At 46.5% G+C, this 21,188-nt stretch overlaps 1 protein-coding gene across 3 annotated transcripts in view; it reads right to left on the reverse strand.

Moving 5' to 3' along the window:
• The window catches only part of RAB37 (RAB37, member RAS oncogene family), a 51,149-nt gene extending 35,831 nt beyond the window's left edge, over window positions 1–15,318 (reverse strand). The window contains exons 1-2 of one of the 3 annotated variants that reach the window (XM_083148075.1): window positions 14,923–15,318; window positions 9,128–9,238 (exon numbers count right to left, since the gene is read on the reverse strand). In XM_083148075.1, the coding sequence (XP_083004201.1) occupies window positions 9,128–9,238; window positions 14,923–14,982 (171 nt within the window). In that variant the 5' untranslated portion in view covers window positions 14,983–15,318. Of the gene's footprint in view, window positions 1–353; window positions 551–9,127; window positions 9,239–14,922 lie in introns of those variants that run through there. The other 2 variants (XM_083148078.1, XM_083148076.1) reach the window with 2 other exon arrangements.
• Window positions 15,319–21,188: the final 5,870 nt, after the last annotated feature.

Consider the following 21,188-nt stretch of genomic DNA (forward strand, 5'->3'; position numbering starts at 1 on the left):
AGCACGGCACGGCAGGTCACGTGCCGGGACAGGACTCGGAGCAGATGCACACCGGCGCCCGGACCTGCAGCGTGTAACCCATTCTCTGCTGCCTGATTGCCCCCGGGGAGGATAATACTCGTACATCGGGCGCTAAGTGGCGGGACACCAGGAGCGATGCAACAGCTGAGAGCGGAGTTACGCCGGCTGCTGGACTTTGTATAACGCGGACACTGGCTGTCACCCACTTAATACACCGTCACCATTACAGGCAGTGCCGGGCGGTTCAGGACCGGGGCGCCCATCCCCACACTGCAAAGTACGCTAGGGCTGCTGTCATTAGCGCACACATACAACACGTATGCATACAACACCTTGCAAGTCAAGTCGTAAATAGATCCCGGCGTCCCAGTGATTCTGCATCTGCGGGTGTTGCTATCTGATGCCTGAAGCTCTCCATTCATGGCCACGGACATCTCTCACCGGTTCTCCGAGCCAGCCAGACCCGAACCAGGAACTGGGCGGAAACTATTCCTAGAGGTGCCTAATTGGATGGGCGAGACATACAGTAACCACGCCCACAGCACCTATCTGTGCGAGACTCAGCCCCGCCCTCCTGACGGACACTCCACGCTAGTGGGCTATAGGACCTGGCTCCGCCCCGAACCCTCCTCTTCCCCAGCCTAAACCCTAAGCAGCCCCCTCGCAGCCGAGCCTAATTAACTGGTACCTGTCAGTTCCCAGAGTGCCCAATCCTCTACCCTCATTAGAGGATCCTCAGCCTCCCTCAAGCTACCCTCACTGCAAGTTCCAAACATCATCTGCCACCATCCAAGTGATATGTCCCATACTTTTATGTGTAGGAATAGTCTGCTTGCCTCACCCGTTTACCAACATAAATAATTTGAGCTAATTAATTTATTAACCAATTAAAGCTTAGAACAAATGAATTTAGCACAGTGTAACTGGAAAATAAGATTATACAAAGACTATGGTGTGTATTTGTGGGGTCAATTTATTACGCTGGGAATTCTATCGAGGTTGGGATGTTCAGATTCTACTTATTTATTTAACGGGGTGAGTCAGACCAGACGTGCTTTGGTCCAAATTCGCTTTCCAGCCCGATGGGTGGGGTTTGCACCTGCGCAAATATGCGCGTGTGCAAATCCCCGGAGCGAGCGCCTTTGATGGGTGGTGGCTGGGGTCTGTCCAGCGTTTCCTGGGCATGCCTACAAAAACGCTGGGCGTGTCCATGCCACATGACATTAGCGTCTGCCCCCATTTTGGCCATCTCCGTCCAGGATAAAAGTAACAGTATAGATTTACATTTATCAATGAAGGGAGTAAAAGTCATTTGATGGTGAGCAACCATCGAATGAATTATTTCCTACGTGCGTCCGCATTCAAGCAGATGTGTAAGCGTACAAATCTGCTTGCATGGTAGTGCCAGGATTCGCTTGGCAAGGGAGGGGAGGGGGCATGCGTTCGATGGGGCTGTGTTTACCTGCTCTCTAGGCACTGAATATAAGCTGCCTAGTGAGTCTGATTCAGGCCCTTAGTACCTGCTTTTTTTTTAAAGACTTTTGTATTAAATAATTTTATCAATAAAATACAAATACAAATACAATACAAATAAAGAAAGCTTTACATTAACATCATTGTCTGTCAGTTATTAACATTGTGACATAACTTCAACAAGAGGTCTGCCACAAACAGGAAAATAATATAATGTAAGTATAAGGGGTACTTGTTTCCTAGCACGGCGCCTATCGCATGGCATCGTGTACCTTATTTAGTGGTGTGCGATGCGATGCTTGTAAAATTAAATATCGCATAGCATCGCATGCCAGCAAATGGGATGCGATGCAATTTTTAATTGTACAAGCACCTATGCCATGAGATGTGATGGGTGCTTACAATGAGATGTAACCCCCAGTATCCACGCCATCCCGAAGCGTGCCAAGCGCAGCGAGCCCCGCGTGGGGTGGCGGAGGTACACGTCCTCCGAACTTTTTATACCTCCACTATCCACGTCGGCGTGATTTTAGATAGTGTGGCGAGCGCAGCAAGCCACCGAGCCCGAAGCGTGGCGAGCGCAGTGGGCCCCGCGAGGGGACACGGAATACGAGCCCGAAGCGTGGCGAGCGCAGCGTGCCCTGCGGGGTGACGCGGAATACATGTAAAGTAATCCGTGGCCGCTCGCCACGCTTCGGGCTCATATTCCGCATTCGCTCGCCACACTTCGGGCTCGGTGGCTCGCTGCGCTCGCCACACTATCTAAAATGAACTCCACGCCGACGTGGATAGTGGGAGTATGAAAAGGTCGAAGGACGCCGTTCGCCACGCTTCAGGATGGGGTGGATACTGGGGGTTACATCTCATTGTAAGCACCTTCATGGCATGGGTGCTTGTACAATTAAAAATCGAATTGCATCGCATCGCATGGAAATCGTGGGCGCCGTTCTAGGAAACAAGTACTGAATAAGGAGTTTGTGGCTAAAAGGACATATAATTGTCGTAGTTAAAATAGCAGTATCGATATACAGGATATTATGACCACGTCATATGATTAGCAACATATGTAATCAGGACAGACAATAGCAATATATTTCTCACAAAAACATCATGGTAACATAAAACTTCTCTTCGGCATTATTAAAGGCAAAAAAGGGGAGTGAAAAAGGTCAGGAAGGGAGGGGAGAGGGAAGGGAAAGACAAGACAGTGCATTGACAGCTCTTAAAATTAAATCTAGCATATTTTGTGAAATGATCCAAGCAAACTATATGCAATAGTATGTGGTCCATTTTGTGGCTTCAAGTAAGTATGGTGGAGTTAAATTGGGTTAGCGGTGAGCATAGGCGAATCTAGAAATATAGTAATGGATGGTCCCAGATGAAAATAATTAACACAGAATGGACCTGAGTGGGGCGAAGCCGCGCGCAAAATGGGCGTGGTCTCATTTGGGGGTGTGGCTTAACAGGGCAAGTCACTCCCCCTGAGCGATAGATATATATATAGATATATGTAAATAAACGGGAGGGGGGGGGGACAGGCTGCCTGCCTTACATCTAGGCTGGCAGCACTGCAAGTGATTCAGATGGTGTGAGTGTGCACTAATCCACACTTACATTTTGAAGCCTTAAATCCCGCCGCTGCTACCTTGCTAGCACGCTACTGCTGCAGGAGGACCACCCCTTATATTCACCTATGGGGGTGAGGGCAAATTGGCGTATCAAAAACCAAGTTGTGTTCTCAGAAATCTTCTGTATGGTCATTTGAATTGCAGTATCTAAAATCAAAATATAGATCTCCCATTTAGCATAGAAGCGAGCCACCCCTTTCTCAGGCCCTTAGTACCTTCTAAAAGATAATAGATTAGTTGCTATGGGTAACATCTCATCTACAATATAACTCCCATTTTAGCAAATTTTCCCCTCTAATTGTGTACTAGTGAAACGCATGAGCATGTGTTGTACCCATACTGTACACATTGTAACCATTCATAATTCTTTAAGTCAGAGCTCCAGCCCGTCACATCATCGTGACCACTGGCAACTAGGGATGGCCATCAACGCTATTGCCATTGATGGTTACCAACTATGAGAGCTACTGCATGGTTGTAACATAGAAACATAGAATTTGACGGCAGATAAGAACCACTTGGCCCATCTAGTCTGCCCCTTTTTTAAACATGTTACCTCAAATCATATTTACCGCAAAACATGTTACCTCAAACCATATTTATACCAACAACTCCGTAATAAACTGTCTACCTGGTATGATACCAACTACCAGGAATCCTGCACGGTTTCACAGCAAGCTCTGTGCTATCCTGTCTGTCTGGTTTGTAAAGGTGGCCATACACAAGGGCATATTATCATTATCTGATGCATGAGATTTCTCTTGAACTTCCCGGCAATTTCCCGGGAGTCTTGCATGTCAGATTCTGTACTTGAGTGCTTATTTTGCATCAGATATATTACATGCAATTTATCCACCCATGTCTGTACTACAGGGTGCTAGGGGGGCTGGCCTAAATAGTACTGCAAAATAAAACGGTAATTCAGCAAAAAATACAACTGGAAAATACTAATTTTTCAGGCGTATTTGGCTGAAGCCTGCTCGGGTCCCTGAACTTTGCTTGCTGGGTAATCCCCATGGGGCGGGTTTTTTGCCGGAAGCAGGAGAGGGCCACGGCGGGGATTTCCAGCCAAACCACACCATTCGCTTGTCTAGAGAGATCAAGGGTGACCTCCGGGTGTGGTCCTCCTTTTTGGAGGACTTCAACCGGGAGTTGTTATGGCCATCGCAGCCTGTGTCCAGCACACGGTTGCAGCTGCACACGGACTTGGCCGGCTCTGCCGGTTTTGGCGCCTTTTTTTCAGGGTGAGTGGTGTGTTGGGTCCCTCAGGACCCTCAGGGTAAGTTGGAGGAAGATTGCTTGCTGGCTTTTGTGTGGGATCACTACTGCCGGGGTAGGTCCAAGGCGGCTATGGGTGCCTCATTAGCAGGTATTGCTTTCCACGCGCGATTGCAGGGGCTTCAGGATCCCAATAGATCTTTAGTGCTAAGTAGGCTCTATGTGGATAGGCTAAGGAGCGCCCCATTCATGCCTGATTCACGCAGGCCCATCGATCTGCGTTTGCTGGGGGCTTTGATATGGGCGCTGTCAGCCATTGCTGACTCCCCTTGCGAGTCTAGACTTTTTGGTTTAGCCTTTTCTGTAGTTGTTCTTTGGCACGTTCAGGATTACCGAGCTGGTGGCGGCCAGCAAGGTGTCTTTGAACACAGGCATGCTGTTCGCTGATGTAGTATTGGCGGAAGGTGCCCTCATGTGCAAGATACCTCGGTCCAAGACAGACCAACTAGGCCGCGGGAAGTGGGTCACTCTGTGGGCTCATGAAGAGCCGGCGTTGTGCCCCGTGGCTTTGTCTACCAGCTATGCTGCTGCTAGGCCTCAGGACGGACCCCAATGGTTGTTGCATAGTGACGGGACTCCACTTACTAAGTTCCAGTTTGTAAGGAGCAGTGGAAGTGGATAGTGGGGGTATGAAAAGGTCAGACGACGCGCACCTCTGCCCCTCGCGAGCTCGCTGCGCTTGCCACGCTTCGGGTTGACGTTGACCGTGGCGTTGCGTTAACAATGGGGGGGGGGGGGAATTACATAATAATTAACCATCAGGGTGGGTATAGAATTAAAAATCGGGTCTGGGGGCATTTAACATTGGGTCCAATGTAAAATCGTGTCTCAGGGACCATTTTTACATTGGGTCCAATGTAAAAATCGGGTCGGTCAAGTTGCATCACATTGCATGCCATTATAATGGCATGCGATGCGACCGATTTTTTAATTGTACGGGAAACGTCTTTAAAGCCCGAAAATCGTGTCGGTCGGGTCTGATCGGGTCCCATTGCATACCTTAAGTTATGGGGCGCCGTGCTAGGAAACAAGTACCGGACTTGCTTGCATTTTTTACCTCCGTGGGTCCTTATTCATTTAAATTTGGCCCACCTCCCCCTTCTGGGACACACGAGCAAGGTTTTTTTTTATCAAGTTTTGGACTTCACTTGGGTCCATTGTACTAACTTACTAATGCCATACTAATCATTGCAATGTGCAACTTACTGATGTTAGGATCTTTTTCTTTCAGCTTCCCCTTCAATAACCCCGGGACAGATGTGGGTAGTGGGACATTTGTTTGTGTTTTTAGCTGAACGGCACCCTGTAGCTAGGTAAGCTTTCAAATTGTACGGTGGATGTTTAGTGTTAAGTGGTCCGGTTTGCTGCCCCTATTATTTCGACAGGAGAGGGCTTGGGGTTGCCCCACCAGAGTGGTTATTCACCTGGGAGGGAATGATTTGTGCCAGATGAAGGGCATTGCAGTCTTTTTGGTGATCAAGGTGGCCCTCCTTGAGGTTCTGCGCCGTTGGCCGTCAGTCCATAGAGTTTGGTCGGATATTGTTCCCCGTGCAGTTTGACAGTCGTGATGTCTCTGTGGCTGACAAGGCTACAAAAAAGGTTAACTTTGCTGTGTCGAAGTTTGTGTTAGCTAAAGTGGGCTCAGCAGTTCGTCACCCTTTGCTAGTGCGGGTTAGCGCCCAGTACTTTGCCAGCGATGGGGTCCACCTATCTAACGGGTTTAGCGGTATTATTGGGGGATATTTTTTCATGTTTAGCTTAGATTAGCGGACACTTAGGTCGGTCTTCATTGGGTTTAATGCGGCGGCTCTTAGAGCCCATCAAGTTTGTCTCTTAGAGCCTGGCGGTGGAGGTAGGGTCACTTGTGGCATGAGAGGGTGTTGGGAGGCACTGCCCCTGGAATAGACGGCGAGTGTGTCCTGCCTTTGGGGGGGGGACAATTTGGGCACTTCACATCATCGGGGTGTCCGCACCGGCCAGATAAGGGGTGGTGAGACTTCCCAGCATTAGGTTGTGCCTTAGTCAGATGGGAGGTCTCAGTCGTCACCATGTTAATATCGGTCAGTTGGGGCGTTTAAGTCGCCGCCATTTTGATGTGACTAGAGCTGGACATTATTGCCTGCCCTTTACGAAGAGGGGTCACACCACGTAATAAATATACATATGACCTTTAAATCTAAATGCTTTGGTATCCGTGTCTGTGTCAGCGTGAGTTATTTTTTGAGTTAAGCTAGCTTAAAGTGTGTGTTAAGGTTCAAACCGAATAAATGTATAGACGCCTTAGATTAAGCGAGGGCTGCCTAAGCCAGAGCGTACTTAAGAGGCTTACATTTGTGGGTTTGCAGGAAGGAGATAATGACTGCTAGTTGTTTAAAGTTGGTTTCAGTTTTGTGGTTAGCCTATGGGTGAACTTAGGCATACCTCCCAACATGACCCTCTTCAGGAGGGACACATTGCACTGTTTCTGGACTTCCCTCATAATGTATAATTGCCATTACCTGTTTCACACAGGTTAATTGACTAGAAAGGTGCTTCAATACAGGTAATGGCAATCATTAATTAAGGGAGAAATCCAGAAACAGAGCAATGTGTCCCTCCTGGAGAGGGTCATGTTGGGAGGTATGACTTAGGGGTGTGAGCTTAGGAGAGGGGTATATAGGCAGGTCCTTACAGGAAGTACTTCCTCTTGCAGAAGTTTCTTTCAGCCCCACCCATTCTCCCTTGCCTTAAGACATTTCAATTTATAGTCAATTATTTGGTACATTTGGCATTCTCAGAACTCAGGCGGTAGGGAGTCACCGTCCAGTGGTCACTTGTGGCATGAGAGGGCGTTGGGAGGCACTGCCCCTGGAATAGACGGCGGGTGTGTCCTGCCTTTGCGGGGGGACAATGGGACATCTCAGTCGTCACCATGTTAATATCGGTCAGTTGGGCGTTTAAGTTGCTGTCATTTTGATGTGACTAGAGTGGACATTACGTGGCGCCTTATTGCCAGCCCTGGGTCATACCATGGCCGAACTGGGACCAGAAATTCGCCTGGGCATTTTGAGCACACAGGCCCACCCATAGTAGGTGGGACCTTTGCGCGGTGAAGCCGCACAGCAAAAGGGGTGTGGTCTCATGGGAAGGAGGCATGGCATCAGAAAAAGGAGGCATTACACATTATGGGACACACCGTAATGCCCATTACACATTATGGAACACACCGTAATGCCCATTACAGAATATGACACAATTTGGACCCAACAGGCTGTTCCCCTTGTATAATAACAGGATACAACAGGCTGCTCCCCCCATATAATGAGAGAACACCAAAGGCTACTCCACCTATATAATAACAGAAAACCACAGGCTGCACCCCTGCACAATAACAGAACACCACAGGCTACCCCCCCTGCACAATAACTGGACACCACTGACTGCTCCCCTGCACAATAACTGGACACCACAGGCTGCTCCCCCTGCACAATAACAGAACACCACAGGCTCCTCCCCCTGCACAATAACTGGACACCACAAGCTGCTCAACCTGCACAATAAATGGACACCACAGGCTGCTCCCCCTGCACAATAACTGGACACCACAGGCTGCTCCCCCTGCACAATAACTGGACACCACAGGCTGCTCCCCCTGGATAATAACAGGACTGAGGAGTCAGGACACCACAGGCTTCTCTTAGAGAAGTTCTCTGGGTGAAGCCTGTGGTTTCCTGACTACTCAGTCCTGTTTTCCCCATGTACATATGCTACTTGAGGCTGTGTGAAGCTCATTTCGCCGCTGTTGCCGCTGGATGGACACACACCAGCTAGCAACAGGAAGTAGGGTGCCATGTGATCGTCACAGGCAGGCTGCGCTGCTTCCTGCCTTCTCCTCTGGCCCCTCATCCCGCCCACAGCACCGCCCTCTGTAGCGGCCTCCTGCACTGTTTAGACAGGTCCTCGGTGCAGGAGGCCGGCGGCCATATTCTTAAAGCTGCGGCCAGCCATTCAAGGGAGGAGATGGCTAATATTCATGCAGCGGCCAGCGGGACTCAAACTCGTCCCACCTGGCCATCGGCCCTTCTGGCATTTGCCAGAAGTGCCAGATCGCCAGTCCGGCCCTGGGTCATACCACCTAATAAATATACATATTAAATCTAAATGCTTTGGTGTCCGTGTCTTTATTGTGTCAGTGTGAGTTATTTTTAGTTACGCTAGCTTAAAGTGTGTGTTAAGGTTCAAGCCGAATAAATGTATAGACCCCTTATGAAAAATTCCTACCTGACCCTCTCCATGAGGGAGAAAATGCTCTGTTCCTGGACTTCCCTGGTAATGTATGATTGCCATCACCTGTGAGGGGCTAGGTAGGTGATAAGAAAGGTGTTTCACCACAGGTGATGGCAATCATACATTACCAGGGAAGTCCAGGAACAGAACATTTTCTCCCTCATGGAGAGGGTCAGGTAGGCAACCATGCATAAGTAACATCTAATAGAAAATAAAATATGTGCCGCTGATGAAGGGATTCGGGTGTGCTGCATTGTATGCATCGGCAGTCGCTGTTCAAATTACCCCTGTGGACAAGGCAAATTATAATTTTATGGGAATGGCCCCCACAATGTAGTTGTCCCAGGGCTCCCATAAGCCTTAATCATTTAATACTAACTGAACAATGAAGACTAACTCAGAACCAGTATACCAGGATCTGTGATATTGTATGTCAGTTCTTTGCTAATCATTTGTCTTACCGTGAAACCAATGCCAACTGTAGACGTAAAAGATCCTGGGATAAATTTGCCCTGGTCAAATTGTACAAGCAGCGAAGTCTTCCCCACAGAGCTGTCTCCTACCAGAATAGTCTAAATGAAGGTAAAGAAAAAACATTGAAACACATTATTTAAAATATTGGCCTTTATTCAGATCTGACCGCAGTACACATTTGTTTGGAAAATGGGCAAAACCATGTGCACTGCAGGTGGGGCAGATATAACGTGCAGTGTGAGTTAAGGTGCCCATACACGTTGCGATTATCGCATTCGTTTTGTACTTTTAAAGTACAAAATGCATCTCATGTGCAATAATCACACCGTGTACCTTCGGGGATGCGGTGTTCGTCCCCGCAGGATACAATATTGTAAAGGACAAAAAGTATCTGCAGGCAGTACTTTTTGTGCTTCATTGCATTGCATCGCATCAGTACAGGAGTACATGCCAGAGGCAGAACTCTGGGAGGCAATGGAGTCATCTGCCACCGGGCTCCTGCTCCCAAGGGGGCACCTCCCCTTCCCCTGCAAGTTTAAATCAGTTATTTAAAAGCTAATGATATTTCTTTTTGAGTTTGTTTTTGAGTTCTGAAATACATATCTATCTATTTTTATATCTATCTATCTAAATTTCTGTACAGAAATATATATTTTATATAAGGTTATATAGGGTTGTGTGTATTTGGGGGGGCACCAATATATATCTTGCCTCCGGGCAACTGGAACAAACTTACGCCACTGGTACATGCGATACGGGATGCGGTCATTTGGTCTACTGCATTATGGTAGAAAGTCATTAGGTCGAATCCATTAGGTCGACATGCTAAAAGGTCGACATGACTCTAGGTCGACATGGGAAAAGGTCGACATGATTCTAGGTCGAAAGGTCATTAGTTCGACAGGTCATTAGTTCGACAAGGTCATTAGTTCGACATTGTCTATGTCGACATTCACAAGGTCGACATGGGGTTTTTCACTGTTTTTTGAGCCAACATGTGCCGACAGGCGGTATTTCATGCCCTACCATCCACTAGGGCGTGGTGGGAGAATAAAATAGTGTGCCGAGCGTAGCGAGGCACCGTGCCCGACGCATAGCGAGCGCAGCGAGCGATGCGAGGGGATGCAGTGCACTTTAAACTGTGTCCATGTCGACTGTGTTGACATTCAGGTAAAAAAACTGTGAAAAACCCCATGTCGACCTTGTGAATGTCGACATAGACAATGTCGAACTAATGACCTTGTCGAACTAATGACCTGTCGAACTAATGACCTTTCGACCTAGAATCATGTCGACCTTTTCCCATGTCGACCTAGAGTCATGTCGACCTTTTAGCATGTCGACCTAATGGATTCGACCTAATGACTTTCTACCATAATGCAATAGACCAAATGATCCCAACCCTGCGATACAATGCGATGTCCATTAGTAGCTATCAACTTTAAAAAAAAATTGGATCGCATCGCATCCCCCTACAAGTGCCAGAATCGTACAGCACATTTTAAAGTACAAAACGTACAGCCCCATATCTGAACGTGTATGGGCACCTTTATTTTGTTTCTGTGCAGGGTAAATACTGGCTGCATTATTTTTACACTGCAATTTAGATTTCAGTATCAACAGACCCCACCCAAATTTAACTAGCTCTGCACTTGTTACATCTGCCCCACCTGCAGTGCACATGGTTTTGCCAATATTCCAGACAAATTTGTACTGAAATCAGATCTGAATAAGGGCCATTACGTATAACTGAATATAATTGCAAATAAAAAATTATTTAATAAATAAATAAAACCTGTTACCAGTGGCTCCATTACAATTAGAGGAACCTTAGTGGTAACATAGAAGACACCTAAAACACAGAATAATTAGCATATCGTAACTTATCCATGGCCAGATGTACTAAGGCTTGAAAAACGGTAAAGAGGAGAGTGATAAACCATAAACCAACAAGCTCATTTTATTTTATGGTGTCCAGATGGCTAACAGACAATGTCTATATCCACACAGGGCCGGCTCTACCATTAGGCAGCTTCAGGCATCTGCCTAGGGTGCCAGGATGTGTGTGTGTGTGTGGGGTGGGGGGGGGGGCACCACCAAGTCGGCAAATCAAAAATTCAAGGATGTCTATGAGGATCCTTGTACATAATGCAGGTGGCGACTGTGGAACTTTTAAGATCTCACACCGCCATACTTTTCCCTTTCCCTTCTGAGGGCCTCCAGGGAAAGCAGGGGACTTGCCCATCTTCCTGGGGCGGCTGGGGGGACCATGTGATTTTTTTTTTGGGGGGGGGGGGGAGTTGGTTGAAGTTTTGCCTAGGGTGCTGAGTAGCCTTAGACAGGCCCTGTATTCACAGACAATAGGGCTACATAATATGGTCTAGGGTGGCCAATCCTGGGATTGGGATCGGTAGGATCACAGGATTTGGCCCCTAAAACGCTGGGATTTCAATCCCGGGATTTTGGGATTAGACTGTGCATGTGCAGTCTAATGCTGGGCAGCGTCTGAACACTAGCGGCTCTGCACAGCGTGACGACGTCAGTGGTCACGCTCTGCAGGCGGGCACCCCACCTCCCCTGCAAGTTTGAATCAGTTAATTGAAAGCCATTAATATCACTTATGTGGCTGACTCCCCCCTCCTGACATCATTTTTGCAAGTGTCACACCCTGTATTAGAACCTATGACCTTACTGATTGAGCTATTTGGGGGGCACCAATATTCAACTTGCCTCCGGGCAAACTTACGCCACTGCCATTGTCATATCACTACATACCTGTGTCATCCATATATGTTTTGGACTTTATTTGCCTGTAGTGTTACAGAGAGTAATAATGAAATAGGCATGGTGTGGCTGAAAGACTGTTTATATGGAGTACCAATTGATGATGGTTGACATGCCTGATTGTCGGTGTTATATACACTAATTGGGCAGTGCTATACACACCCCTGTGACAGTGCACACCCTAATAAAATGAGCTGTGCCCGCCTATGATCACCAATCACATATTTTGGCAAGTATGTTTTTATTATCACTCTCTACTTTATTAGTTTTCCATTATGGCTACTAGTGAGCATCATTAAGTGCTGCCAAACATGGGTTCATATGATCTATATTGGATGCATTTCATGTTATTCAGAAATGTTCTAAGTGGAAAGATAATCTAATTATTCAAAATATTTTCATACTCATTAATTCTTGTGTTATTTGTTTTGTTTCCCCCCAGGAGTGACTCATTGCAGTGGCTTGGTGATAATGCCTCCGCTTTCACTGAAGATATATTTTTGGTCATCTGGGATATTGCACAGTGTGTATTTGCTATATTGTTTGACCTGGAGTTCAAGGGATATCATATCATTCATACATCATATAGGCCATTATTCTGATTCATTCAGTCCCCGGTATGTTTGCACCGGGGACCGATGTTTTTGTCCTGCTCATGCGCATAATCGCTTATGGTTATGTGCAGGGCTTCTGTGCGGGCACCTTCGCCGACTAACATAGTCCGTGTGGCACTCACACAGTGGGGGGCGGGATTGATAGGCAGGCAGTGGATGTTCAAAAACTCTGGGTGTTCCCAGGAAACCGCTGGGTGTCCTCATGCAAACGCAGGTGGTTCCCTGCATGCCGGGGGAGGAAGGCGGACGTCAGAGGAAGTGAGATGCTCGCCCAATCTTCAGACTAGGATGCGGCAAGGCTAATCCAGCAGACACTGACTTAGATTTGCGAGCATTGTAGAAATCATTCGATGGTCAGTGACCATTGAATGATATCGGGCCCGCATACTAATGTGAATGGATGTTTATGCAAAACATCCATTCGCAGTGCTGCGGTCATATTCGCTGTTCGGCGGGGGGGGGGGTATTACGTGGCTCGCTTAGCAACAAAATACCACTGTTTAGCGAGTCAACCAGAATGACCCTCCCCCCCCCATAGTGTGTACCCAGCCAGTAGCGCACGCAGGGGGGGGGGGGTTCTGAGTACCCAGAAACCCCCCTAGGAGTCTAAGGGCCCTAGGCTGAAAGCTAAGGGTCCCCTCTTTCCTTGGGTACAAGAATTTTAAAAATCGGCCCTTGGGAACCAGAGATATCTGACTTCAAAGCAGTGGTCCCCATCCAAGACTGTTAATTGCTCTTCCCAGTCAGATATTTCAGGTTCTGTCTGACTTAGAGTTTTTTTGAGAGTATATTCCAAAAGATGAGACTCTCTCCCTTTGATAGACACTAGTAGCTTGTCTCTACTGTTCCCAGAACCAGAGATATCAGCCTTCCAGCAGCTGGTTACTGCTCCAGCTCCACACACCTGGTATGTAGTTTTATATACTCATTGGCAGATTGCTCTGCCTCCTGAACTCTGATCCCCTAGTCCCCAGTACCATTTGGTAGGTGGAATTCTCTAGTTTTTAATTCCATTAAAATCTAAGAAATCTATTTATGGAAACTGGAGATATCTGCGGTCAAGCAAGTGTCCCCCCACCAGAAAATTATGAATAATAAGCCCACTCCACTATACACCCCTCCTCTGCATATTAAACATCCTCTACCACCCTGGAAGTTATGTATCAGGGCCCCTTCATTCAGCCCAATGCCCCCTTCTACCACCCCATCTCCCACCATCTGTGCAGTAAAGGGGTAATTAGTGGAAATTACTGATCCAGGCCCTATATGCTGAGCGGTTGATATAATACCCCCTACCACCCGCGGGACATCAAAGCTTCCCCCACCCCTACCGCTGGAGGATCGGTAGGGGCCTCAATACATTGCTATGCCCAGAGGTCTACACTGATGTTAATGCCCCTGTATGTATATATATATATATATGTATGTATATATATATATATATATATATATATTTTTATTATTATTATTTATATACATTTGGTCTATCTATAATACTTTAACTGACCCGGCATATACTGGGTCACCTAAGTGTCCATCTCCGTGCTTTGCTCCGCCCCTCTGGAAACCCCCTTCTGAAAATCCTGCGTTTGCCACTGCCAGCTTATCCATCATTTTGTTGTAATTCACAAACACTATTTTGTCTACTCCATAAAAGGTGCGTACACACTGGGCAATATTTTAAATGATATGTATGATAGCAACCAGTCAGAACGACATTTTGTGCATATTGCCCAGTGTATACGCAATGTGCATTCAGGGCTGACAGGAGACATTGCTAGTAAGGACCATGCTGCAGAATGCTTGTCGTGGATGGCATTAGCAAGTGTGTGTGCGCACACACTGGGTTGCCGTCGCGTGTTATGTAGCTTCATACACACATTGCTAAGTGTGTACCCAGGTTAAGATTTTAGGTGTGGTTCACAAATTGGTAATTACACAATTTAAGACTACTTTAGAACAGGTGCACATTGACAGAGTCACATATGTGCAAAAATATAGACAATTGCACGAATACACAACTAACAGGAAAGTTATACTGCCTGACTGGGGCACTCTTGCCTGCACAAGCACATGCTGTACAATGTAGCATATACAGTATATATATATATATATATATATATATATATATATATATATATATATATATATATATATATATATATATATATATATATAAATAAATTTAAAAAAAAAAAACGTTATCAAGTGTTCCACAGACCAGAAAGGAGAAAAAAGATGATCATATAATTGTTGCTGCTTACTAATTATAACATGATGTTAAATAAAATGCCATATCATAAAAAAGATGAATTCACATTATCTCACGCAACATTCAGAAAATTCCCTTTTCTCATATACACAAATGCTTATGTCATACACACCTTGTGCTGCAGGTCCTCATTGTAACTGGGGAACTGTGTTTCCGCTGACTGCTTCTCCATTGTGTTGCTGTCTGCTCTAGTTCACCTATCTTGTAATTACAGTAGAACGGGAGTTTACACTGTTCTCTCAAGGCCCATTATAAATAGACACAGGTCACGTGCATTTATGTACTACACTTGTATCTCCAGCAAAGTCTCTGTCTTTTTGTTAGACGTAGGAGGTAGATGTCATAGGAATGGCTGCTATCATCATCTGACTGTTATATAAACTCAGCTTTGCCAGGAAAGGGGGAGGCAATAGAGATTGCAATACAGAATCTTCATGCATCCAAAATTGATGGTTTTCTTATGCAATACACTGTATTTGTAGGATATTTGACTGTTCTTGACTGTTCTGATAGTTCACTATACATTTCTTTATTTTGTTAATGTCACATTACCTTCCCTTTTTCAAAACATGCCCTCCTTTGCTTCTTAGATTTATACAAGTAGATACGGATTGTCATCTCGATGCCACTTAACTCCTGTTATGCCTAGTGTGCATACAGCCAGTTACAGTCATTCTCAAGTGGTTTCTATTGGTTCACAGCACACATAAAATTTCACTAAATGTTCTATAGAATTCTTGGTACTTCCGAGGTGTTCCTGACTGTAAGAAGCAAAATTTGTATTACTAGTTAAAAGCCCGCCAAAATGACGGCTTCTGCAATGTATGGTCATTTTGAACTGTGACAGTTTTTACTTTCACTTTGCACTGTGACATGATTTAGCCAACACACTCTCCACCTCACTTCAGTCCCTAGCTGCTCCCACCTCCAATCTTTGGGCCTTATTCTGGCTCATTCTTTTGGATACGTGTACGCACGCATCCGATCGATTGAACCACACACACGGTGAGCCAAGTCACGCCTACTAGGCCACCAGTTCTGTTCGGATGGACCAACACAGGGAGTGGCGAACGAATGCACGTACGCTCCCGTGTGCGTACGGCTTTTACAGTGTCCGGACCGACTTCCATCATAACCGCCAGCGTGCAGACGGCCGGACAACCAGCCGAACACCCTCTGATAATTTTTTTAACGCCACAACACGATTCCGCATGGAACTCAAGCTCTAACCCATTCCCCAAAAACCCAAAGTGTATGTTGCTTATTGCCTTCAATTAACTAATAGTCTACCTCAATTGCAATTAAAATGAACCCTTACTACATGTCTGAGAGCCGCGGCTGTGTGGATTTAGGGGTAGATGTATGAAGCAGTGATAAGGGAGGTGAAGTGATCCAGAGGAGAAGTGGCCCAATAATACAGCTGCTCTGTATTATTTTATATTATGCAAATTAGAAATGTTACTTCAGTGCTGAATGGTCGCCATGGGCCACTTCTTCTCTGACTCACTTTTCCTCAGTTATTACTGCTTCATACATCTGCCCCTAAGTGGTAAATCCATCACCATCAGCTGCCTGCAAATTCCACAAGCATCCCCAGCCTCCTCCAGATACATATAGTATCACCTCTGCTTCCGGTTTGGTTCCATAGCTTGTCGCGCAAATCCTGGAACTGTGGCATCTGGCTGGGCAAACAGAAGAATTAGGCTGACAGGGTGGGCTGGCCACACAGTGATAGGATGGGAATGGCCCACCGGAGATTCACCCGGCGTCCCGGCAGGCCAATCCGCCGATGGTCTGCGGCACCAGTGTTATGCCGCTGGGCAGCGCATCGCGGCACACCAGACCGCCGCTGATGGCACACTAGTGTGCCGCGGCACATCGGTTGGTAACCACTAGTTTATAGTGAAATACTGAAAACATGGGTAGAAAGCCTTCTATGGATGGTGTAAGTGAGTGTCAGCATTCACCAATGTCCTGTATTGGCAACAAAATGTCATTGATAAGTGAAGGTATTGTCAGGCACATATTCTGTAACAAATGTTTTATATGTAAATCCATGAGAAGACAGATGTGTGTAATGTGCTGAGAGTAGGGTTGCCACTTCAGGCATCGTCGAATCCTGGAGATTGCCCCCTCCCCCATGAAAAGGTGGGTGTGACCTCATAAAATGGGCGTGATCCTGTCAGAAAAGTGGGCGTTGTCTCTGTAACACATTGCTTGATTTTATATATATATATATATATATATATATATATATATATATATATATATATATATATATATATATATATATATAGACGTAGTGATGACAGGCACTCTCTCAATAACAACTGGTCCAAAATAAATAAATGACGCTACAACAGTAGGTATTGTCAATACCTACTGTTGTAGCGTCATTTATTTATTTTGGACCAGTTGTTATTGAGAGAGTGCCTGTCATCACTACGTCTATACTTATCCCTGAAGGGAAACAGTGCACCTTTCCAAGCTGCTTTTCTCTACCTTGAGTGCCGGGCATTGCAAGCCTTTATATATATATATATATATATATATATATAAAAGGATTTGTAATCGGCACTCCAGGGAGAGTATGCAATAACTGCCTTTGTGCCTTGATATGTGCTCCCGCACAAAGTACAGCATAGACAGAGAATATATATGAGTGCCGGCTATTCTCTATCTATGCTAAATATATATATATATATATATAATCAGAACAGCCCCTACCTGAGACGCTGGCGGCCAGCTCGCAGTCACTGCAGGCCAGGGTCTCCTCCTCTTCCTCCCCCTCAGGTCATCATCCTTCCTGAGCCTCCCGCTTCAGGGAGAGCTCATCCATCTCCCCAAACAGCCTCCAGCAGCAGGATGGGTGGTGGGGCTGCCAGCAGAGGGCAAGCACGCCAGCCAGGGGAGCCAGCAGAAGCTGCTGGCGGCTACAATAATGGGGTGCCTATACGGTGGCAGATGGTACAGCCAGGGAGCCTCAGCGCTGCTATGAAAACTTCCAGCGCCTTTGCTTGTGTGCTGCCAGATGACCCCCCCCCCCCGCCCCCACCCCAGGCCGCAACCCGGAACTTGCCGCCAGCAACCAGCAGGCCGGACAGTGGCAGCGCTATACAGAGGGAGGCTGCGGAGGCTTTTCCAGTCATCCGGATTCCGGGAGAATCCCAGAATCCGGGAGACTGGAAAAGCCTCCTGGAGGGTTGTCACCAAATCAGGGAGAATCTTTGGAATCAGGGAGAGGTGGCAACCCTAGCTGAGATCATAATGGTTGTGTGTGCATGGAAGTATGTTAGTTGAAACATGTCGACCTTTTTATAATTGTGTGTAGTATTGGCCTAAGATGGCAAAAGAACTTGTGTGTTAAGGTTTGAGTATGCCCATATTAGAAGATGGTCATTTAAAAATAAATATGAATAGTGGTGCATAATGCATTTCTGTGTTAAAGCAGTGAAATATACAAGCAATAGGAAGGCACGCAGAGTAGTGTGAAAGGTTAAACTTGTAAAGTATGCTTCCTGTGTTGTTGGCATGTAGGTAAATAATTGATAAATGAGAGAAAGCTGTGTGCTGCTGGGGCGTGTATTGCGTGCAGCTGAACTTTTTTAGCCATTGTGCATGTTGATTGCCCATGCGAATGCGGGCCTGATCATGCGGTTGGTGATTGGCTGGTCAACGAAGCTTGAGACTTGCCTTTTTCTTAAGAGTGTTTGGTACTTGTGTATTATCACGGCGCCCACGATGTTCATCGTACTGCATCTCATTGGCGTTGATAGTGGGGGTGCATTTAACATTGTAAGCACCCTGATGGGTGCTTGTACAATTAAAAATCGCATCACATCGCATTGCATGCCATTTGCTGGCATGCGATGCTATGCGATATTAAATTGTACATTCCGGGTCATTTAACGCGAATATCGCATCGCATACCATCTCATGCAATATAGCGGCATGTGATGCATGCGATGCGATGCAATTTTAAATTGTACAAGCACCTGATGGGTGCTTAAAATGTTGAATGCACCCCCATTGTCAATGCCACCCGCACTATCAACGCCAACCCGAAGCGTGGCGAGCGCAGCGGCGGTATGCATCGTCTGCCCTTTTCATATCCCCACTATCCACATCGGCGTGGAGTTGTTTTTAGATAGTGTGCACTGAGCCCGAAGCGTGGTGGGGACGCGGAATACATGTAAAGTAATCGGCGTCCGCTCGCCACGTTTCGGGCTCGGTGGCTCACTGCACTCGCCAAACTATCTAGAATCAACTCCACACCGACGTGGATAGTGGGGGTATGAAAAGGTTGGAGGACTCGTACCGCCGCCGCTCGCCACGCTTCGGGTTGGCGTTGATAGTGGGGGTCGCGTTGACAATGGGATGTGAACGGTATGCATGCGCAGTGAGCTGAAAAACGCGATCCGTCCAAATTCTTATCCGTCGGACTCAATTAGAATAAGGGCCTTTGTCTTCATGGCTCTCTCTCTCCATATCCAGCAAGTTTGAAAAAGTTCAGTGTCCCTCCAAAAATTGCTTTCAGTAATCTGGTCTGTCAAGTGGCCTCTTGTGGTCAGTGGCGGTACTTCACCACTATCCACCGCTGCCCCACTTCCCCGGCTGCAGGCTTGGGTGCATGCACCAAGGGAACAGTCTGTTTGCCGTGGCCGCACACATGCACAGAAATTACCCTGTGCATACGTCCACCATTGGTCCCCGTGCAAATGTTCTGGTCTGTGCGAACGGACCAGAATAACACCCCCTTCTCTGTCTAGGTCACAACCTCTAGGGTGAGATGCTGTCATTAATGCTGAAGTCTCTTTTCCATGACTTGATCAGAAGCTGTATCAGTAAATATTGTTAAGACCATGTCAACTGAGTTCTCCTGTGGTAGTCTATACTTCAATGTTTCTCAGCATAGTTATTTGGAGTTTGAGCATCTGTGTACTTATCCAAATAGCCTAATTGCTGACTATTTGGGGGAAATTTACTAAGATGGGAGTTCTGTTTCACATGGGATGTTGCTAGGGGCAACCAAGCAGCATCTACTTATTTATTTAATAGTCAGGATCTGATTGGTTACCTATAGCAACATCCCATGTGAAATGGAACTCCCATCTTAGTAAATTTCCCCATTAAGGTGCCCACACACTAGAAGGATTTTTTTTGCCGATCGGCCAATTTCCAACCAATCAGACAATTTTTACCGTAAATTCGGTCGCAAATTGGCCGATCTCGTTTGGTTGTGGCTCTTTTGCTAAATCTTCTGTTCTTACATGCTGCATGAAAGTTCAGAAGATTTAGCAAAAGATCCATAGAAACTCACATTTGATATTTAGATAAATCTTTGGTAAAGATGTGTGCTTGCTTGAAATCTTTTGTCCAGTAAGGACAAAGATTTGAAGGCTAATTTATGCGCACATCTTAAGATCGCAGATCTTTCTAGTCTGTGGGTACCTTTAGCGTCTGCCTGTGTCCTTTCTGCTTTTCTCTTGGCAGCTTCTTTGTTCATGATAAATGCACCCAGCATACAATGCCCTTGACCAGAGGTAAACAGACCAGAGGTAAACAGATCTCCCTTTTGGGGAGAGCTGAGGTAAACAGATCTCCCTTTTGGGGAGAGCTGAGGTCCCCCGAAGGTGACCCCGAGCCCCAAGGCGGATTGAAACCTACTGAGGGTTCCTCCAAACTTCGGTGTGGATTACCCACCAACCTAAGCCTTCCGGGGGTTGAGGGAAGAGGGTCTCTAAGCTTCGGCGAAGAGGACCCACCGATCCCTATTTTCCCCTCTTCGGCCTCATGGCTGAGAGGGGATAGGGGAGTAACGAGGCCCTTCTCCTTTGGGAGAGGGTCCATAAGTACGTACGCCCCCTATGCATGATTTAGGTCACTGCACTGCGTGAAGGGAGCACACTCGGGCTTCCTGAGTTTCTTCAAACCCATTTTGTTTCTGTGTAGGGAAAATACTGGCTGCTTTATTTTTACACTGCAATATAGATCTCACTTTGAAGTAAAACCCCACCCAATTCTAATTCTCACTGCACATTTTACATCTGCCCTCCCCCTTCTGCAGTGCACATGTTTTTTTCCATTTGAGAAGGAATTTGCCTTTGCGAGTGAACCAGAATAAGAGCCAAACAAACGATATAGTGCATACACACTGTGCCATCTTGCAAAAGATATTGTCAGTGGCCACAGATCTTCATGCATGGGACTGAGCATCAGGTCAGACGGGATGTCTACATGTGCGATTTGGGCCGATTTGGGCCAATTTCACAGCCTGATTCATCCGAATCAGGAGAAATTGTGCCCAAATCGCATAATGTATGGTGGCCTTACGTTTAGAAGATTTAGCGGGAGGGCACATCCAATCAAGAACGGCCA

Source organism: Crinia signifera, chromosome 6 (genome assembly GCF_055691185.1).
Source record: "Crinia signifera chromosome 6, ASM5569118v1, whole genome shotgun sequence".
Taxonomy (NCBI): domain Eukaryota; kingdom Metazoa; phylum Chordata; class Amphibia; order Anura; family Myobatrachidae; genus Crinia; species Crinia signifera.